The 21,030-nt window shown below is 36.1% G+C and overlaps 1 protein-coding gene across 7 annotated transcripts; it reads right to left on the reverse strand.

The window, feature by feature from the left end:
* Positions 1-94: 94 nt before the first annotated feature.
* LOC112511772 lies at positions 95-18,402 on the reverse strand. Of its 7 annotated transcripts, XM_025117548.1 has the most exons (20): positions 18,095-18,155; positions 17,551-17,659; positions 16,780-16,859; positions 15,240-15,290; positions 14,211-14,622; positions 12,708-13,226; positions 12,342-12,599; positions 12,173-12,238; positions 11,479-11,658; positions 10,429-10,480; positions 10,071-10,346; positions 9,218-9,328; positions 7,987-8,169; positions 7,071-7,346; positions 5,533-6,144; positions 3,727-4,226; positions 3,522-3,582; positions 3,366-3,434; positions 1,617-2,107; positions 95-560 (listed from the first exon to the last, which is right to left on the reverse strand). In XM_025117548.1, exons 5-19 carry the CDS (start codon positions 14,360-14,362, stop codon positions 2,024-2,026), a joined length of 3,399 nt encoding a protein of 1,132 aa, XP_024973316.1. In that variant the 5' UTR covers positions 14,363-14,622; positions 15,240-15,290; positions 16,780-16,859; positions 17,551-17,659; positions 18,095-18,155; the 3' UTR covers positions 95-560; positions 1,617-2,023. The 7 variants fall into 7 exon arrangements, with proteins under 7 accessions (XP_024973316.1, XP_024973308.1, XP_024973323.1 ...); XM_025117540.1 differs by lacking the exons at positions 14,211-14,622; positions 17,551-17,659 and having other exon boundaries at positions 12,342-12,442; positions 12,551-12,599; positions 18,095-18,402; XM_025117555.1 differs by having other exon boundaries at positions 14,388-14,622; positions 17,551-18,181.
* Between the last annotated feature and the right edge of the window lie 2,628 nt (positions 18,403-21,030).

Below are 21,030 nucleotides of genomic sequence, written 5' to 3' on the forward strand. Positions count from 1 at the left end.
AATGAATCATGACTATTGACCAAAAATATAAAGATTACTTTCTAGTAAATGTACAACAATTCGAGTTTTGTTAAAATGAAGGAAAAGACCAAAATAGGCAACATAAAATGCAATAGTTAACAAGGAAATTCCAACAATTACAAAAAGGAAAATGTATATACATTTGAAGCGTTAAATTCTGGCAACAACTATGTTACAAAAATGCGGACCCCAAAATCGAAATGAATTGAAAAGCAAGAACAAAAAAAAAGGCATACATTTACATATCTAAAGTTGATAAAAATTAACAAGATATGTACCACCATGCCATCTCACCCACACGCACAACAACCCCTCAATTTACTAATTCCCCACTTCCATGTTATATATATACTGTGATTGCAGCATATCCACAGTCCCATCTTGCAAGGGCTCCTCTGAGTCTGACAGATAGATTAATTGTTAAATTAACAAACCTTCCAACACCTCAAATCCAAATACAAAACCCAACTCTCCAGTCTCATCTTGTACAAGATTAATAAACACAAATCCACCACAACAGACCTTGCCTTCTTCAACTGCTGTTTTAACACAAAAAGGGGAAACAAGTTTATGATACATGAATATGTATGGGTAATTCAAATATTAAATCATCTACACTTGTTTATCCAGTTTCTAGAGATGGGGTTTTTTTCCAACTTTACTGGGTGCTCTCAAGGCCTGTGTATCAAGACAGCGGGACAAATGAAGAAAAGAAAAGAAAAAAATAGGTATCAAGACAGCTGGGAAAGGTGGAAAAGGGAATGCAAGAACACTCTTTTACTATAGTCCTTCACATATGATACATATGCGATATTAAATCAGAGACCCACACAAGCTTTGGGGCGACCTAGGTTGCAGGCTTCCGCACACCACTAGGCCGCTCACGTGTATTATCACATGTGAAAGGTGTTCTCGATGTGATACTATAATCCATCATATGTGATACTAGATCAAAGACGTGGACGACCTTTGGCGCGACTGTCAGCACACCATTAGGTCCTGAACCTTAAATCAACAAGACCTAATAGTAAAAATCATATATCTAGTTCTTAATGATGGAGTTATTTTTTTATTAGCATCTTTGAATTATTATAAGGAAAATCTAGATATTTTCCTAGTAAGGTGTGGGATTATTATAATGAAACAAGGCCCTTTAGGTGTAAGAACTTTTGAAACTAACTTCATATTAAGTCTAATCCTAGGGAAGTTATAGTGAGAAGCATAAGAAGGGACCTCCACCCTTAGATTAATCCTAATTGAATGTCAACACCAATGAGGTGCACCGAGATGCACCGAGATGCACCGGATCAATTCTCTTATAAAGCGCAATCAATGGGTGGGCACTGGGCATGGCATTAAAAGTGATCAAGGGCTCAGATCTCTTCTCACACTTCTAACCATAACTTCCCTTCTTACACGATCCTTCGCCTATATATACACATTATGAACTAATTTGATTCTCGACATGTAAGTATCAACCGATTATGATTTATGAGCACAGGAAACAAGATGAGAACCTAGGAAGGATAAATAGGCAGGATAAGCATATAACCAAATATTTATTGACAAAAAAAATAAGGGAGAGGAGAGTGTACCTGAAGACGCCGCCTTATTTGATACTTCAAATGAATGCGTACAAGTTGACATATGTATATTGGATGTCTTGTGTTCCGGTTATTTATTTCCACAACACACCGCTTTCTAAATTTCATCCCAGCGTCAAGGCTTGGCAGAAGTAACCACATCAAGAGTCCAAACGAAGCAACAGGGATGATAAGGATAGAAACATGGGAGTGGCTATGAACGAACATTTCTACAGAAAGCATTTAATTTACTCATTTTGGCAAGATTTAGAGAGCACTCATTCCATGTAGTCCACGTATTCCTGGCTTGAAATGTTCCTGATTCTTTGGACAACAACTAATATTTTTGACTTCATCATTTCAAGTTCAGCGTTGAATCACCAGAGGAGTCACTCGGAAGAGCAAAAAATTACTCCAAGCTAATTCCATAATCCTTCACTTGCTAACTGGAGCAGGCCACGCATCTGAAGGTAAGGATTCTCCAATAATTTCTCATTGTTACTCTGCAAATCACACACAAACCATTTAAGGCATGTAATTGTAATCAACGTCCCTGAACTGATGTCCAAGAACAGAGTTCAGATTATTCTTCCTTCTATCTTCTTTTCTAGCTCATTAGTCTTACTTTTTGCGAAACTTTTTGCAAGTCGAGGGGTATTCAAGGAAACATTTTCCTCCTCGGGTAGAGGAAAGGCTGTGTGCATCTTACCCTCCCCAGACCCCACTTTGTGGGGGATTAATTGGGTATTTGGGTTCTTTTGGTTTGGTTTAAATGAACTCCTCAGCATTCAAGGAAAATTTCAGTCCCATGGATTTATTGGGTTCTTTTGAGAAGGACCAGTGAACACCGGCACAAATTGCAATTACCATATTGATATGTGACAGAAAGCACATGGCTCCCTCCGTGATTGATCAGATCAATTATTTGGAATCACTTACATGTATAAGAGAAAAGAGTTCAACTGTGGATCAAATCGTTATAAATACACAGTGGTTTGTACAGGCCTGTATTGATCATCTCGTAGGAACTATGTGGTTGACATTTCCCAGAGAAATCATGCCGTTGTTTTACACAAGATTGACATGTTGAAAAACTAAAAGGAAGACCGAGTGATGCCACGGAATGTCCTTGCACAAACTGAATTACAAGTGGATTAAATGATTCATTCATCACATGATCAGCCCAACATCTTTTTTGTGGCAGCAATAGTTATGCATGACCTCAGGCGTGTTTATTTTCAGGCTGTCAACAGGGTGCTTAGAGATATTAGCCTACATTTAGGATAAAGTTATCTACCTTCAAAGACTTCGTCCATGTATGTAATGTCTTTCTTCACCATTCACTGGGTAACTAATTACTACTAGTCATCATTAGATAAAAACTGAAGCTTGTGAGGCTTTCTGTTTAGTTGGAATATTTGGAAGAACAGACAGTATTAACTTAGCTTGATGAGAATTATGATAATAAAAGAGAAATGAAATTCCCAGGCAGGCACCTCAAATAAGCACATGTTTGCACCTTATCCATTTAAGAATTAATAATAATAAAAATACGCTTTAGCAGACTTTATGATTAGGTTCTCATAGTAGTGTAGCGGACCAACATTCATGCATGCATATGGATAAATAGATATAACTATTGGCTCGTACGTTTCTCTTTGCGTGTGAATTTTTCTTCTTCCCATAAAACTCGACTTTGATTACTTATTTGACTATCTACAGACTCCAAAGTCGTTTTGTAAGTACAATATAGGGGCACACCTGTTGAGCTCTGGATACGAGAGACGAAAGCCCACGCTGATAATTATCTGCTTCTTCAGTCATCATCCTCTGCAAAATTATTTGTGTCAAAAAGATTGCTACGATGTTTATGCAGTTCATTTATTGATGGAGAAGGAAAAATATATATCTTTTAACCTTCAAAAGAAATGTTGACGAAAAATAAGCCACCCTGGAGTCAGTATCATCCAGTAGCTCCCTACCAAATAACATAGGAGTCAGTATCGAGTTGCGGCCCAAAAAAATCTAGTAGCTCCCTACCAAATACCTTAGGACCGATCAATCTGCTAGGATTACACAAAGAAGCGAAAACTTGACAAAGAGCATAAAGCTGAAGATTTACCTAAAGAATTCTTCTCCACCAACTTCTTTGAAAGCATCGGGATCTGCGGTGCATTTACCAATTAGCAGTAGCAGAAGGGTGGATCTGATATCTGATGTGGCACCAGGTAGGTTCCCTCCTCCTTTACTACCAACAGAAACACCTAGTGCAATGTTGTCTGTAGCTGCAGCCGCCAGTTGTATCAACGGCCAGTAAAATAAATCTGCAGGCACACGTGCAACCAATTGCATAGGAACAATGGCCTGTCCTTGAAGAAGCAATGCTGCCATTGATGCTGTCTCAGGGGTAGGATTGTCTGTGTTGCTGCCAAACCTGCCTTTACAATCTTCCACTGGTTCCCAGCAAAAGTTCTCTCTTAAAGGGAGGTCTTCCATCACGCTGGTCTTTCTATTCCAAACTGAGTAATTAAAACTCTTAGAACTACGCAATGTGTCTGTGGACGAGGATTTGTTTCCAGGAATAACTTTCAGGCACAATTGAGAAAATAGAATGTCGCACATCTATTGAGAACAGAAAAATAAATATAGAGTCAAAATAAATGTGGCAACAATTACATAACAAGATAAAACCATCATATGAGAAGTTATAACCGCATTATTAAGAATATCTTCAAGAAACATCACTATCCAACACTCTTCCTCTTCTGCAACCACCAGGCTCAACACCCCCCCCCCAAAAAAAAAGAATAGTGAAAAGGTAGACAAAGCAAGTACCCCTTGTGCATAGATAAAACCAAGGTTTTAAAAAACGGAATCTGGACTAGAGGCGTTGGTCTTTCACGCCCTGAGGCGCAAGCCTCGAGGCGTAAAACAAATAAAATTCATAAATATTAACAGTAAGGAAAACATAATTCCATACCAAACTTTAAACGTCATAGATTCATAAAATACTAGTTATAAGTCTAAAAACATATCAATCTACAACTTATAGTTCCCCGTAGCATGATCAAGTTGTATATCTCCACACTCGTATCCATAATCACTATCACTTTCATCTTCCAAATCCAAAGAAAACAGAAAAATAATACAGAAAACTGAAAATAATATAGAAAACAGAAAACAGAAAATATACAAAAAAAATACATAACACATTATACTAATAGAAAATGCATTATACATGATATAGAACATATATACTTGACTGAAATATATATAATATAATTACATTATACATAAAACTAAAAATATGGACACAAACTAAAAAGAATTTCCTTCTTGGGTTGGCCTTTGAGATGAATATCTTCTTGAGAGATGAAAAAGTTAGAAATGGAGAAGAAAAAAAATAGGGTTTGGAGAGGCGTGCACCTCAGAAACGCCTCACACCTCAACGCACAGCCTCACCAATTGAGGCTTAAGCCTCATCCAGGGACCATGAGGCGCCACCTCATGAGCGGTTTTGGACCGCCTCGCCTCAAGGCGTATGCCTCAAACGATGTTGAAAACCATGGATAAAACAGTGCTTCTAAATTGCACAGTAGGAAACTATGAATCTGAAACTCAAGCATTTAAAACTTTCATATGATAGAACTTACAAAAAGAATATGCAATAACTGTGAATCACATGGTATATCATGATCTACCACCTATTCCCGAACAATTTTGTTTTCCAACACATTTCCAATGGGCATTGTCTAGCACTTTAGCAGGAACTTATTTACTAGGCACTCGTCTTATAACATATACATGGCTCTATCTTTTCCTAAATATTCCATCATTAGTTGCCTCCCTAACTGTTATGTGCTCAAACCTCAGAATCCCATCATATATTAAACAGAAAAAGAATGCATCATTATCACCAAAAATTTACCTTCAAAATATTCATGCGATCTGTCACGTTTATCCGAGCCACCAAGGATAAGGCACTGCTCATAATGTCTATTACAGCATTTGCTTTATCAAGACGGGTCTTCCCATGAGCTTCATTACCAACTGAATGTTGTAGCTCATTTTCATCTAATAAAAATTTGCAGCGCATGAGAAGCCTCTCAAGAACAAACAGGAAGCCCCATCTTATGAGATTATTTTTCGATTTCAGAAGCCCACACATAAGCCATACGGGCAATGGTATTTCTAACTCAGGCGAATAATCATTAATAGAAGCAAGGGAAATTCTTGTATGCAAATTCTTTATGTTTGACCATATGGAATCCCCATCCTCGTTTATTTCTGCTATAAGCAGATCACCCAACCACACATACCCATTTTCACGAATGGCAGCTCTTTCTGAATGAAGAAGAGAATGCAAAGTGGCCCATGCAAGCTTCACCTTCAAGCCATAACTGTTTCTCAGAACTCCATCCTCAAAGCTCTTCAAGTACTTGTACGATTTTGTTAGTTCTGTCATGTGACTGAATTCTTTGTCCAAGTGAGTCAATGATCTTAAAAGTGCGTCAAACTTCTTCATGATCTTCTCTAAGAGCTGCAAAAAAACAAAAAAACATACAAAATAAATCAAAGGGACTAATCTTGAAATTGGTATATTTCCCAAGGAGCCACTAAATATTTGCTAGGTAAGGTAACTACTAAAAAGGGAATTGAGCGGGAATGCAATTCAGTTTGGTTCTCTATATGCTTTACCATAAAGCAGGAGACGTCATGGTAATAACTCAGGGAGCACCTTCAATAACTCAAATTAATTAGAATTAATGATGCTGTGATTGTTAAAATAACAGAAGAAAGATAAGAATCTTAGTTTTGCGGTTAGGCTGGTTAGCAGTAGTACCTACGTGAAAGAACATAATGATGGCAAAAACTAGAGACGAGCAGGAAGCTTGATATAAAATAAATACAAAAGTTTGATGGAAAGCTAACTGCACTAGTTCTGGTTGTGTGCATATTAGCAGATATAGTTCTTTATTCAAATACTAGAATATGATCCCTGAGGAGAAAAATTAGCAGATTTGGTAATGATGTGCCAGTGTAAGGAACTTCCTCATCTACTTTATAGTTTCATATATTGCAGCTGTTGAACAAGCATTATCGTACACATTAAAAAAATTCGACGTAGATGATCTTAGGTTCACAAAATTGATAAGATTACAAAAGGCTAAACACTGACCATCATGCCTTTAGAAAAATCCAAATGCATGTATTACCTTTAGTCTCCAAATCTATATCTAATATCTTAACAAGATGACAAGCATTCCATGGCAGTAAATAATAAAGAGCTGCCTTATGTTGATGAAAAAAATTCCAACCCAAAATGGTGAAACAGATTTATGCAGCAAAGACCAAAGTGGTTAAAGCGAAGATTTAACAAGATGAGGTAGTTGAGATAAGAACCAAGTCTTAGCAGAATCAGAAACACGAGAACTAATGCACCAAAACTGAAAGCTTTGTCTCTACCATATTAAGTCTTTCACTGTTGGAGTATCTGGGTAACGCGGCAGAAATCGACCTTCTTAAAATTTCCCCAATGCCTTCTATGCCAAGCTTGACGGAAATATGTAAAGCTTCTGGTGCATCTGCAAGGGTTAGCAAGGAAGCTATTGGTTGAATCTCATCATTGCTATACTCAGAAATTCCAGTGGCTATGCAACTCTCATTTATTTCATGCACAACATAGTCAAAAAGCACCAGGTATAGATTTCTCCTGCCTTCTCTAGAGTTTGAGATCACTAGCTGCATATGCAAAAAGGACCATCAGCTTTCAGTGTTCATGAAGTTTCAGTATTTTTATCATGCCAAAACACTACATAGGATTTTAACAGTGCCTAATATTGTCACATTTATGTGCATGTGAGCTTCTAGATCACTTCCAAGTTATTACATGCAGCAAAGTTGGAATTTGACCTCAATATACACGGAATACACTGAAGGGAGACCTAGAGACATGTAAGGCACACGTGCTATTCAATGAAAGGTTTCTCTTGCCAATACAATTTAAAGCATAACTTTCTTAGGAAGTTGCACTAATTTTGTTATGCACCCACACAAAGAAGCGGGTAGAAGGCATGGAAACAACAAATTCACATTCCAACTAGTAAGACTACCAACATGGCTATCTTATGGTACATCAAGAATAGCTACAAATGCTTCTGTTAAGCACGCGTAATAAATAAAGGAATAATAATCTCAAGTCATTTCCTATTTATCAATAAAGCCTATATTCATGCACGTATACCAAACTTCAAATATGACATTTCAGTTGTAGCCTATACACGGGTCTTTTTCCCGGAAGCAAAATATACAAAGCTAATCATACAAGACGGTATAGGGAAAGAGGAGTTAAAAAAAACCCTTCAGAAACCTCATAGAATACCTCAATGAACACAAACTCAATTCCTCCAATCAGATCAACCTGATCCACAAGAAAAGTTGGCATAGAGGTCTTAGACCCCTCAAGAACTTCATAAAACATGTTTGTTAGCATGTTAATTAACTTGCAATGAACTAACTCTGCCCAGGAGTTTCTCCTGCTAATTTGTATGAGCATTTTAATAACCTGCAAATAGTGGAAAAAATTAATTACTGCACTTCAACAATAAAAATCATAGCATGTAAAAGGCCAAGCCATATCAATTAAGCAAAAAACGAATTTGCAAATAGGCAGATACATCAAAAGAAGGTACTCCCAGAAAGAAATTCAGGATTTTCTGTGAGAGCCACCAAGTAAAATAAATTTTCAGTATGTCAAAAGAAATCCAACAGGACAAACATACATAGGGTTTCAAAGATGCCTTGGCCTTACAGTTCTTGTTTAAAAGTTCTCTATTTTCATAAGTATGCAACATAAAGTCGTATCAAAGTCAGAGGTGAGAAGGCTCCACTCATGAACTCACTTGAGATGATATATAAGAAATTGGGGATAGAAACTGGGAAGAAAAGAGAGTTACAGAGGAAGAGACGAAAATAGCAGTAGAAAATAATTTAGCAGTGTTTAATTTCATCATGATTGTAGTTGCATAACAAGGATTTAACGAACTAACTGCCCACAAGCTGGACGGCTGTCAAGTCCTAGCTTTCTATCTGTCAGTTTAAGCCTTTAAATGAATTGGTAGCTTAACAATGACATCAATTTACCACTAAAATTCGGAGTTTAACTCAAATCAATCATCACAGCCTCAAAGCCAAGTGTCTAACCCTGTTGGAAGTGTTCCCCATTAATTACTATATAACCCACAAATTATGACATGTGCCACTTCAATGACTTGGTAGGAGATGGTATCAGGTAACGAGGAGCCAAGGATAATTGTTATTTCCTTCTCTCCTTGGATAAAAATTATAGAATAATATCTTTAGTTCATAATTTGATCTTCTCCAGACGCTACCATGTCTAAGGTCAAAAATGAATTACTTTAAACACATTGATTATGCGGACCTTCACACATACCTTGCGAGCTTTTTACAAGGTGCAAAGAATTAGATCTATTCTTATAATGTTCCTGAGACCAAGAATTTTTAACTCTTTGCAAACTTGTAGCAAAGAAGATATGCTTTCATTCAATTGTAAAAAAATGCAACAACACTGAAGTTGGAATAAAATGACTCACTCTTATATCGAGACCTTTTAATCTGCTTCTCCGAATTTTGCCTCTATCACAAACAAAATACAGTAAACAGCTGAGGGCAGAAGCCCAGACAGATTCTTCCTTCTCCTCAGCCTGCAATATATCGAGACTGTAAAATGTCCATATTGAAAGCATATAAAATATCACTTATCACAAGGGTAAAATTCCGTATCCATTCCTGCCGAGAAGTCTAACACGATCAAGAAAGAGGGTACTATCATTTTGAGAAAAGAATACAAAAGAAGAAGCATCAATAATTACATAATATATTCATCCTTGTGAAATTTACATTCAGTGAAGAAAGAAACAAGTGGGATTATACATATGCAGCTAAATGGAGAAATGCAGGAAAAAATTTATACATTGTCTCGAGTAAATGTTCTATACACACACACACACACACACATATATATATATATATATATATATATATATATAAAGAGAGAGAGAGATAGGGAGCATAAGGCTAGACCACTACCAGGAAACCACATTATTCTACAGGATTATATCATATGCAGCTGAATGGAGAAATGCTGTTCTACAGGATTATATCATATGCAGCTGAATGGAGAAATGCTGGGAAAATTTTATACATTGTCTCGAGTAAATGTTCTCCATATATATATATATATATATATACACAAATACACATATATATACATATAAATAGGGAGCATAAGGCTAGACCACTACAGGAAACCACATTATTCTCACATCTTAGAATACTCCCCGGGGCGAGGGCAGATCATAAATTATCAATTTCTCAGTTGTTTCATATACTTCCTTAAAGACAATTCTACAAAACATTATATGCTAAAAGATTTAAAAATGTTACCTGCACAAGAAGGAGGAGGACTTCATACAAAATGCTCAATATCCATGATTCAAAGTTATTTATTGCAGATAAACTTTGGGTCCTAAGGTAATCAGGCTTTCTCGCCCCCTGTGTTGACAATTTTCGGTCAAGGTACGGTTCTTGAGTGTATTCTTCCTCAATGGTGGAAGCATCATCAGCTAGAAGTGGCTCCAATAAATGGCCATGAACACCAAGGTTCAGAATTAAGTCAAATGCACGAACTTTTGAGGTCAACTGCGAGGAACCAAGCATTTCCTGAAAGGGTAACATTGAAAAAGTAATTAAAAGGTGTATCAAACAATTAAGATATCACACAAACATGTAAAGGTAGCAGAACCTCAAGCATTGATAGCATGAGTGGAGCAGCAATTCCAGGGTCCAACACGTACCTACAAAATAGAAGTAAATGACACTTAATAACATCAACAAACTTCATAAAGTAATGGATAAATCATCATACATGATTCTCATGCACTGCTAAAAAGGTCCCAATGCAGCCAAGTCACGTCATCTATAATTTCAATTCCCAACCAAATCATACTTCCTCTTTTATATGTTAGTTAATCTTTACCCCATCGGCAGAGCCCTAGAGGTGGATGAGATTTAATCCTGCACAAATGCAATGGAAAGAGAAGCCTAAACCACAGCCTGTCTTGATTGCAACCCTTCATGGCATTTGATTTTCCATTAAGTTGGCTAACAAACTGAAGCTTCACATCCATTTGCTATAGTATAGGGTAGAAGAGAATCAAGTAAGCTTAATAATCCATGATGGAGTGAAGATTATCATTACATCAAGATGATCACTTAAAACTGTTTAACTTGGTATAGAATTGGATAAAAAAGAATAAATATCTTCTATGGCAGCCAGTTCCTAAACATAAGATATCTTGAGGGAGACTGCAGGATGGCAAGAGGGGGAACCCAAAAAAACTGAATGGCACTTGTGTAAGGCTCCCTCATACCAGAAATAAATGGCTAAATTTTGGATTGTCACCAAATGAATGCAGCATTTCCGTTTTGGGTAAGGGTTCAATTCAAAATACTTTTTTTCCATTAGTAATCACTATTCATTTACATTATATAAAATTGGTTTTGGTCCACAAGGTTTCACTATTTTGTCCTTATTGGGGGCATTTTAGATACTTAACTAATAGTCAAATAATCCATTAAGGTATAAGTAAAGCCAGATGTTTCATTCATTTGGGGACCGAAATAGAACTACAGCCAGTACATAAGAATGCCAAAATAAGGTCTGATTTGCTGCAAGCACCTCATGGCCTGTAAACACGTTTATGCAACTAACTTTATCATGGAAATAATTGCTAATCACAAATATCAAACTTGTGAACTAAATGGAGAGCGAATATTCAAAGGGAAGACATACATGTCAATTACAAGTTTGATTAGAACGCTCACAGCCACATCCATTGATGGCTTCCCACTGCTGCTACTTAGTTTAGATGACATCGTCATCATATTAGCAATTGGTGATGGTTTTTCTGAGCAAACTGCAGCTATAACTTCTCCCACCTCAACAGGATTCAATCGCAAGGGTTGTTGTTCACTGACAAAACAAATGCATTGAGAGTGAGAACAAGGATTATACTGACATTCAGCAATATAATGACTACTGTACAGAAACATAAATACATCGAGTTGAAAAATTATCCCTCTACAGCTAACAGTTTTTTTTGTTCATCCAGTGTTATAAGTTAGTTACTAGAATAACCCGACTTTGAGGTATATGAAACAACACACAAATAAAAAATGGCAAACAAAAATAGAAAACCAGTTTGTTGATGGTAGCAAGAAAAAGAATGCATTCTGTGTGATGGATATAGCATCCTAAATTCCTAATTAGTGATTATCATATGAGAATTTTCAACTACATTACAACCATGATTTGGTAATAGTTTCTTCATGGGGGGAATTTAACCGAAGCCACAACACAGCACATTAAACAAAAAGAGCCTAGATATTCTAACAAGACCTATAGTAGCTAAAGCTCTAAAACGTAGCCCACAGACAGAAATGTTGGAGATTAGGTTTACAGAAAGAAGTCTACAATGCAGTTATACCTGTAGGGTCGGTATTGGAAAAGTGGTCGAGAACGAGGACGGAATGTCGTCATAAGAGAATCTTCCCTGCAAAATGATAACAGATATAGGACTATTGATTCCAAAATTGACTATATTGATGACAATAAAGCTTCATACAATACAATCAATCTTCCAAATACAAGCATACCAAATCTGATGAGGGCCTGTCTTGGAACGTTTAGAAGCTGTTATTGCTCTCAAATGAGCACGAGCAGAGGCGGAATTGGTTACAGTAGTGAGTAATGAAGGCTGTAAAAGTTGATCAAGGTAAGGCATGTCAATGCTACCAAAGTTTCTCCAAAATTCACCCTTTGTTTTAGCTTCCATGTCCCCTAAAAGAAGGGCGGCAGCACCTACTTCAAGAAAATTGTGCTTACTCATGTCTTGATGATTTAAGGAACAGTCACTGCAGAATTGGATTTCCAAGGATTACAAAAAGCCACAAAAGGAAAAACTGCTTAATATTATGATAACAAAGAAAGAATTGCATGCAATAGCAGAAATATAGGAATACCTATCGGAAGAAAGCAAAGATGATTGGGGATCCCCATGCCATCGCCATTTGAACACATCACGGGCTATGAATTCATCGCCTTCAACTCCATCGACATCTTCAGCAATAGGCGAATCCAAGACAGACGTAGCAGAACCTTCTTTGATCTCAGAAGCTTCTTTACCGATTCCCGGGCTTATTTGGGAATTGAAAGATTTGCTCATTAGAGATGATAATGATGGAAGTGACTGTCTTGAAGCAGAAGTCGCTCCCGCAAAAGCTGCAGGTTGGAATGATCTTTTTGGAACGTGTTGAGCCACTAGAGAACGAATATAATTTAGCGACTTCACAAGTGTGCCTGAAGCAAAACTTGCAACAGGCAACGGTGATGCATTTGATGTAGTCGCCGAAGAACCAGCTTGTGAACTCAGAGATCGAGACCATGGTGTTAATCTTCTGCTTGGGCTATTATCACACTCCACAATTATATTTAAACAAAACCGATCAATTTCTAGTAGGGTCTCCTCACTTGGTTTATATCTGTAACAGAAAGGAGATATCATATCAGTCTCTGTTACTAAAAGGATTTACCAGTCACATAAGTTTCTTCATTGTAGAAAGAAGCTGTACATGACAAGCCATCAGTGGATTTTATGATACTGAAAGCCAAAACCAGACATTCTCATTGATCAAAGAATGTCAAGGAGTTCACCGTTATTCATTGGGTTGGCATGGTAGCTACAGAAACTCCCATGGTTTAACAATTCTGCAGTTTACAGAAAGCATGTATTGCCATAGTAACAAATACAGCAAGCATAGCTTGACATCTCAAACCTTTTTGACATAATTAAAAATTCGAAAGTCAACTAAATTCAATTTCTAAGTTCATATGTCATGATTTATGTGTTTTGACGGCGCATATTCAAATTCGACAGTACTGGCTTTGGTTAAGAAACATCAATACACACAGAGTGACAAAGGAGGAAGGTGAAAGTGCAGAGTTTATGCCTATTTACTATGGCTCGTCTTTCCATGTATTTTCTATTTTGTGTTTGATCGTCAGTTCAACTGAGATTTGTTTTCAGAGACATTTTGCTAATTTATGACAGTTAGACATGAGTAGTGACTTAAGTAGAGATGAGAGGAGAAAAGAGATGAGTGGGTAAAAAGAAAACAAAGTACGGGGCCACAGTTTTAAAAACAAGTAAACGAACTAGACAGAAACTGTGAAGGATTCAAGGAGTGCTTAAAGGGAAGAGGAGATGAGTACAAACATTTCCTTGTAAACTACCCTGAAGTACCACTTTTGATGTGAAACTCAAGATTACGGCTAAATAAAATTGCATTAGAATGCTATTAGATTCTATAAGATGTTCACTTGGGTGGATTCAAGGTTTTATATCAAAATTGCAGATTTATGGTCGTTTTTCTCTATACAAGTATGATTTATTTATTAGGAGTAGCGTATGTTTTTACTTGTTTCCTAAGTCAGAATTAAGCACTTCTAAGGGATCGACCTGTTACCCATACGGATCGAGTATGGATGACTGAGCAAGCCGGACCATCTGTTGGTGAATCATGGGTAACATAGCCAAGAAGATGAGTGCTTTTGAATCCGCATGCAGTACCAATAAGAGGAAGATTGGCCTCAAAACTTGGTACACCAAGATGTACATTTAACTTCCATCTTTTATAACTTACGTTTCAGCTTCCATGGGTTCCATCTAACTCTTCTTTCCATCTTTCTTCCTCCTGCTCCCATTGACATCCTGCCGGGCCAAAGATTGGTTGAAAAGGCACACCCCTAACCGCCTATCTACTCATTTGTAGCTCAGTCGGAGGTGAAGACTGTGGTCTGGCGGAAAAACATAAGTCTTTGTCAAGTAAAATCTGAAATGCTCGGTAGGGCTTCCAAAATCATGCATGTCCCAGGTCACTGAAAGGGAGATAACTGATAAGCATGAAATGATGAAGAGCTCCGACTAGATCCAGTCTTCAAAGTGAAGCTTCCTTTACTTAAAGGCCATGTCATTGAGCAACAGAAAAAGATATATTGCATGACTCGGCGTCCAAGGTGAATGAATTTACATATCCGAGACAATGAAAAAGGATCCTTATGAACTACATTCTTGTTTGGATATGCTCATCACATTTTCCAATTCCCTCTCAACATGTTGCACTTTATATACCTTACTTTATTTCAGCTTAAGCTCCAACCTTCAAATTCCAATGTATTTCTTCAAAATTTCCAACTCTGTTTTAACAACGTTACCATGATTTCGGAAGACGTTGTATCCACCTATGCGTCTATGCCCATGATTACCCAAGTTTGGCAATTGGCAAAAAGCAAGAGATTAGATAAGCATTTCCATCATACCAACGACTAGTCCATCACCACCAAATGCAAGTAGGATAGTTATAAGCTACAAGTAGCAATTAAAAGACGACATATAACCCAACTATAAGCTTTCAGCCCTATGTTAACACAAAAGTCGATGCCTACTATACTTCCTGACATTGCAGAAATAAGTTTCCATAAGAAACAACACCTACCGTAGGAGATAACGTTTCAAAAGCGCCACACACCTTGCAACCACAGCCGGGCTGTTACAGATAAAAAAATGTATCAGATGGTAAAAATGTAATTAGTTTGGCAGACATTTGATCAATGTAACATGCCGACACGCAATATCTTAGCTGAAATCGTTAATTAGAAGGATGCAGATTGTAAACGAACACAAATAATATTATACCAATGCTACCTGTTACATTCACCTTGAATCATCCTAATATTTTGTTATTTTTACCCGTACTGAAAATTGGTGTTAAAATGATAACACAAAGGTTCATGCTTGGTCAGTGTATAATGAAGAAAGACTTGTACTGCTGGAGTGGTACATTCAAGCATGGTAAAGTAAAAGGAGAAAACAGTTAAAAGTATCTAGCCGCAGAACAGAACCTACTACAGGTTTCAAGACATCATAGTTAAAGAGATGGAGTTGATGGTTGCAGTTCAAGACCCCTATCCGACTCATATAGAAAGTTCCAGAGAAGCAATTCATATTTCCCATACAATGTTTTACAAGTTAAATATATCTTCTGTGTATTAAGCAAAAGTTCACCTTAGGTTCAAGGTAAGCTGAATACATGTACACGTGACAAGTATGGACCTGGTTTCCATGGTGTAAATCATTGCGGATGTTGAAAGAACTTCGAATCATATGAGCAGTAACTATCAAGTTTCCACGGCTCTAGTTATAGCCTAATTTTAATCCAGCATGGTCTATGCGCCCTCATCTAACCTTGTTTTTGAGTGATAATCTATGGCATCAAGCAAAATACCATTCAATTTGTCATTTCATATATGTTCCCCTTTACATTGCTTGTGCATCAAATATTTCCATATGCAGCTAACAAATAAATATTTGAATCTTCCTTAAACATTCACATCTAGAAATTTACTTTTCACATGGATTCTTACAGAATATAAGGAACAACTATCCCATAATCATAGTCTACAAGCCCTCATACAAGGTTTATTGCTTACAAGGCATCTAGGTGAACAATGATAATGATTTTAAAGACTAATCCATCTTTATTATTGTTGGCAATACGATCAAGCTAACAATGATGATTGCTTTTGGCAGAGAATAAGATGAATGAAGTAAATAACAAAGATGCTTGTTGTAAAGTAAACCATTGAAGTGAAGGGAAAAAAACCTTACTGACATTAATAAGACAACCTGCGCTTATGGAGTATAGACATATGCACCAATCATAGACAAATTATAAGACTATTACTTGGCGATACTGCTTATCATTTTTTTATTGATCTAGGCGCACGGGCCCTCCATTGTTCTCAATATATTGATGGTATGTCCTTGGTAATGCATACACTATTGTTCCCTAAACATTAGCATGGTATTAGAGCCAAGACTTTGATAGGCAAAGAGTTGATAGCGCTTCAAGGAGTATTCAAGTTGCCAGGTTGGAAATAACACGTATAAAAATAATATGTATATGTGAAGCATTTATTGAAATTACAAGGAAGACTGGAAGAGTTCATAAGAATTAGCGAATATTTATAGAAAACCTTCGCTCTCTCTCAGCAAGTGTGTGCTCTATTATCACACCATAGGCCAGGTCAGTAGTTCCATGAGATGCTAAATAGTCCTGTCAAAAAGGAAAGCAAATCAAATCACTTGTAAGAATAGACGTTTAGGATGTTAATGAATTCATTTACATGAAATAGCTAATGCTATGGGCATAAACCTGGTAAATTCCCCTTACCATTTCGGGCAAATAGACGTAACTTAATGAATAGTTCCCAACCACAGGCAACTAACACATATGTAGTGAAACCTCAGACACTGAACTGTGGCAATACAAGCCTGTCTGTAATGCATTATATCACCATGTGACATGATTAAGTTACGACTGCTGAATACAGTCATGTAAGTGCCATGGTGTCACCTACACCAACATTGTGAGTGCACCCAGTGGTGAATCTAAATCAAGAGAAACCTGGGCACCCATTGGTGTTCTCCATTAAGGTTTATGTAACGATGAGTACCCTAAATTATCAATGCAGTTTGGAAAAAGCCTGGGCACACTGATGTGAACACTAGGCAGTCAAAGCAACAAAAATGTGTCTGTGTGTACTTGTGCCTGGATATGTGTATGAGCAATCCCGATCCCAGAGAGAAGACAAGACAACGGTCAAACCTTTTTTTTTTACTTTCTTCCAAAGTAGTGGGATTGCAATAGTGAGAAAAAAGAACACTAATGACCAAATCCTCATACCAGAACTGAACAACTATTAAAACAAAAATAATGATAAGAAATATCTTGGTAGCAAATATACATCATCGGCCAAGGAAGTACAACCCGGAGTCCATATGACTTGCTGACCATTTAATCATTATATTTGTAAGCTCCCTCTTGAAACTATCGAGTGATCAAGGTCGGTACACCTGATATCAAGCCACTCGACATTACATGACCTAAACGACTTAATAGCAGTATTTACAATTAAACCTGCAAGTAAATTTCTTTCACTTTTAAACCCATGACATTCCTTCCATTAAGCAAAAGCATGCAAATTGGGTAAAATAACCAGCTGATTTCCACATTTAACCGTTGTATGTGTACTATGACAGCTACAATTTGCCCTACCTACTCCAGCAATATAATTCCCCAATCCGTACCCAAGAAAAAACTAACATGTACATATAAGGGAAAGTGCAATTCCATGTTTATGCACAATAATCGTACCGAGATGTGTGTATAACAATTCTATAATCCAAATTAATACTAAATCACAGGCAGCCACTATTAAACCCTAGATTCGAAAGCTAAAAAACTACGGGATCTGAACAAGCAAAGTGAAAATTAACGTCCGTTCGTACCCGAAGAGTCCTGGAAGCTTCGGATACAACGGCTGAAGAGCTTCCCTGGACGGATAGAAGAGAAGAAGACAAACAATCGGCGATTGCGCGGCGAAGAGGCTCAGGCGGTTTCTTGGACGAAGAAGATCTCATAGCCCTGGAGATACCACCAACGCCGCCCAACTGCAACCTGGAGCTCGTAGCAGGGCTCCGAGGGCCGCTGTTGAAGCTCGTGGACATTGTATGTATATGCAGAGATATAGATATAGCGTTAGTGTATCTATCTATGTGAGGAACCACCACTTCTCTCACTACATTTCAACAATTGAACACCCTTTCTTCCTTCTTTATGTTGTCTATGCAAGAGAAGAGGCGTGTTTTATGATTAAGAGAGAGAATTAATAACTACAATTTTATGTTCATTATTTTTTCTTTATCTTCATTATTACAAGTTTTATTTTTTGATAAAATAAATAGAAAATATAAATATTTTCTTTTTTTATTAATCTGAATATCCAACCCGCTATGCCAGCTGACTAATCTCAGAACGACCACCTGCTTTGCAAATAGTCTGGAGTCACCGCTTTTTTATTTCTTCTTGGATTTGAACCTGGGACCTTCAAATATTTTTGACTTTTGAAATCAAATTCAAACCAATCAAACACCATCTTTGTGGTTTATATTTCCCTTTTATTCTTCATCAATATGATAAGCTTTCAATCTTCTACATGTTGTAGTCATTTTATTTATTAAACTCGTTTTCCTTTCAATTTTTATATATAATCATAGATGTTAAAAAATGCAAACAACAATGAAAGAGAACGAGTTCAAAATTAATTAATAATACTATACATCAGTCGTTAGTATTTATTACCGTATAATTTATTGGTTTGTTGCTACAGACCACAAATTCGATTTTAAAAATGGCCATATGACTAGGGGATGTCCAGTTCAACTATATTGCCTCAAGTTTCAGATTTAATTTGTTGGCTACTTTATGCACGTATTTACCAAAAACCTGTCTTATTTGCCATATTTAATTACATTTAATTATAGTCAGTAAGCATCTCAAACTCGTTTTTAAAATTCGCATGAAAACACTTCATGACATAAATATAACGATTAGTTTGATGCATAATATCATATAAAATTGATAATTAACGATTAATAAAAAAAAGATACAAGCTTTCATATCCCTGACCTAAATTTAACAACTATTTTGACTGCTAATCTTATATTTAGGGTGTAAGATCCCACATTGATTGGGGAAATGAACAAATGTCACGTTATATGATCTCATACCTCATCTATCAAACGCATTTTAAAACCGTGGATCCAGATGTGTTGACAAATCGGATAATATCTGGTACAGTTGGCCATCATATGTTATTATGTTATAGACGGTGTCAGAGCCGTGAACCGGACTAGTGTGCCAACGAGGATGTTGGGCTCCAAGGGGGGTAGATCTTAAGATCTCACATCAGTTGAGAAAGGGAACAAATATCGTCTGATACCTTTTATATCAGACACATTTTAAAACCGTAAGTCCATACATATGGATAAAGCATACAATATCTGATACGATTGATTTGAGATATTGCATAGGGACCTCTAAAACGAAACCACTAAGTCGTCGTCAATGGTAGGGTAGATCCATGTGTTTGAGAGAAGGGGGTGTCTTTTATGCCTTGACTATGAGAAAATTGAAAACAAATCATCCTTTTATTGAGTTTGTCTATAATCTTGGTCCAAACGTCTAATGTGTATATGGGTCATCAAAACTTATACGTCTGCCACTATTCACTACTTTGAATTATTGATGTCAAACATTCCTGTTAAACAATAATGAGACGATTTGATGTCATAAGATGATTTAGATTAGAAAAAACAGTTACTATATTTGATTAAATATTTCATTTACGTTGAAGGTATTAAGATTCGTTTTGTTTGCAAAATTGAATTGAATTTTATTCTAATCTTATGTTTCGTTTGAATGATTTTATAAAAAAAATTGAGACTAGACCGGAAGGGAGTGGCGGTGGGGTAGCTTATGTTTTATTTTATTTTTTTATAAAATTTTAATTTTATATATATATATATAGAGGGATGTTATTCTACACCCTTTGCCATTCCTACACCCTATACAACCCTCATCTCAACCATTCAATTTTTAATCAATTAATTGTTTCCTAATATAAAGTATTAATCATAATTAATAAACTCTATTCATATTCCATAAATATTCAAATCATAATAAATGAACTTCAATCATTTCTATAAATATCTCAATTAATTGGGTTGCAAAGGTTGTACAAATGCACAAGGTTGTAAAAGAAATATACCCTATATATATATATATATATATATATATATATATATATATATAACATAAATGAAAGGAAAAAAAAACTAAAAAGACCATATTACCTTTTAATTTAACGGGCTCTTTAACTTTGTTAGTCTTATGGACGATGAAAAACGAAATGAAATGAAAACCACAATGATCAAAAAACAACTTTTAAAAACCATGAACAAAAATAGTTATAAAACGCCAAATCACATGAATAAAAATCATAGTTTACTCTTCATTATGTGTATGATTATTTTTTAATTTTAAAGAAACTATAACTTTAGCTTGAGTTTTGCTCGTAGAAACACAATTCTTGATGATTTCACAAGACGAACCATGTCTTAGTTAAGAGCATATGTAACAAATTATTCAAAATAAAATAAAAAGTAAAAATCTACAAAATAATTACTTCATATCTAACAGATTATTTATTTTGGAGATTACACAATTAATTATATTTTAAAATATTAACTATAACATATAAATTATATCTTCTAAACATTTAAGTTCAAGTAATCTTATTGATACAATGAATAAAAAATCATTTATCTCACGTAAGTAATCATTTTCCGGAAGATTATCTAAATTTGGAGAATTTCATTCTCTT

The sequence above is a fragment of the Cynara cardunculus genome (assembly GCF_001531365.2).
Source record: "Cynara cardunculus var. scolymus isolate 2C chromosome LG 1, CcrdV1, whole genome shotgun sequence".
NCBI lineage: Eukaryota > Viridiplantae > Streptophyta > Magnoliopsida > Asterales > Asteraceae > Cynara > Cynara cardunculus.

Bases quoted from the DNA above. Each gene is read 5' to 3' on its own strand.
- LOC112511772 (XM_025117529.1), bottom strand. From the start codon at position 18,313: ATGTCCACGAGCTTCAACAGCGGCCCTCGGAGCCCTGCTACGAGCTCC. The intron at 3,435-3,521 runs GTTAAAAGATAT...ATAATTTTGCAG, and splicing joins CGTCAACATTTCTTTTGAAG to AGGATGATGACTGAAGAAGC. The intron at 2,108-3,365 runs GTGTGCCCCTAT...TGTGATTTGCAG, and splicing joins TCGTATCCAGAGCTCAACAG to AGTAACAATGAGAAATTATT.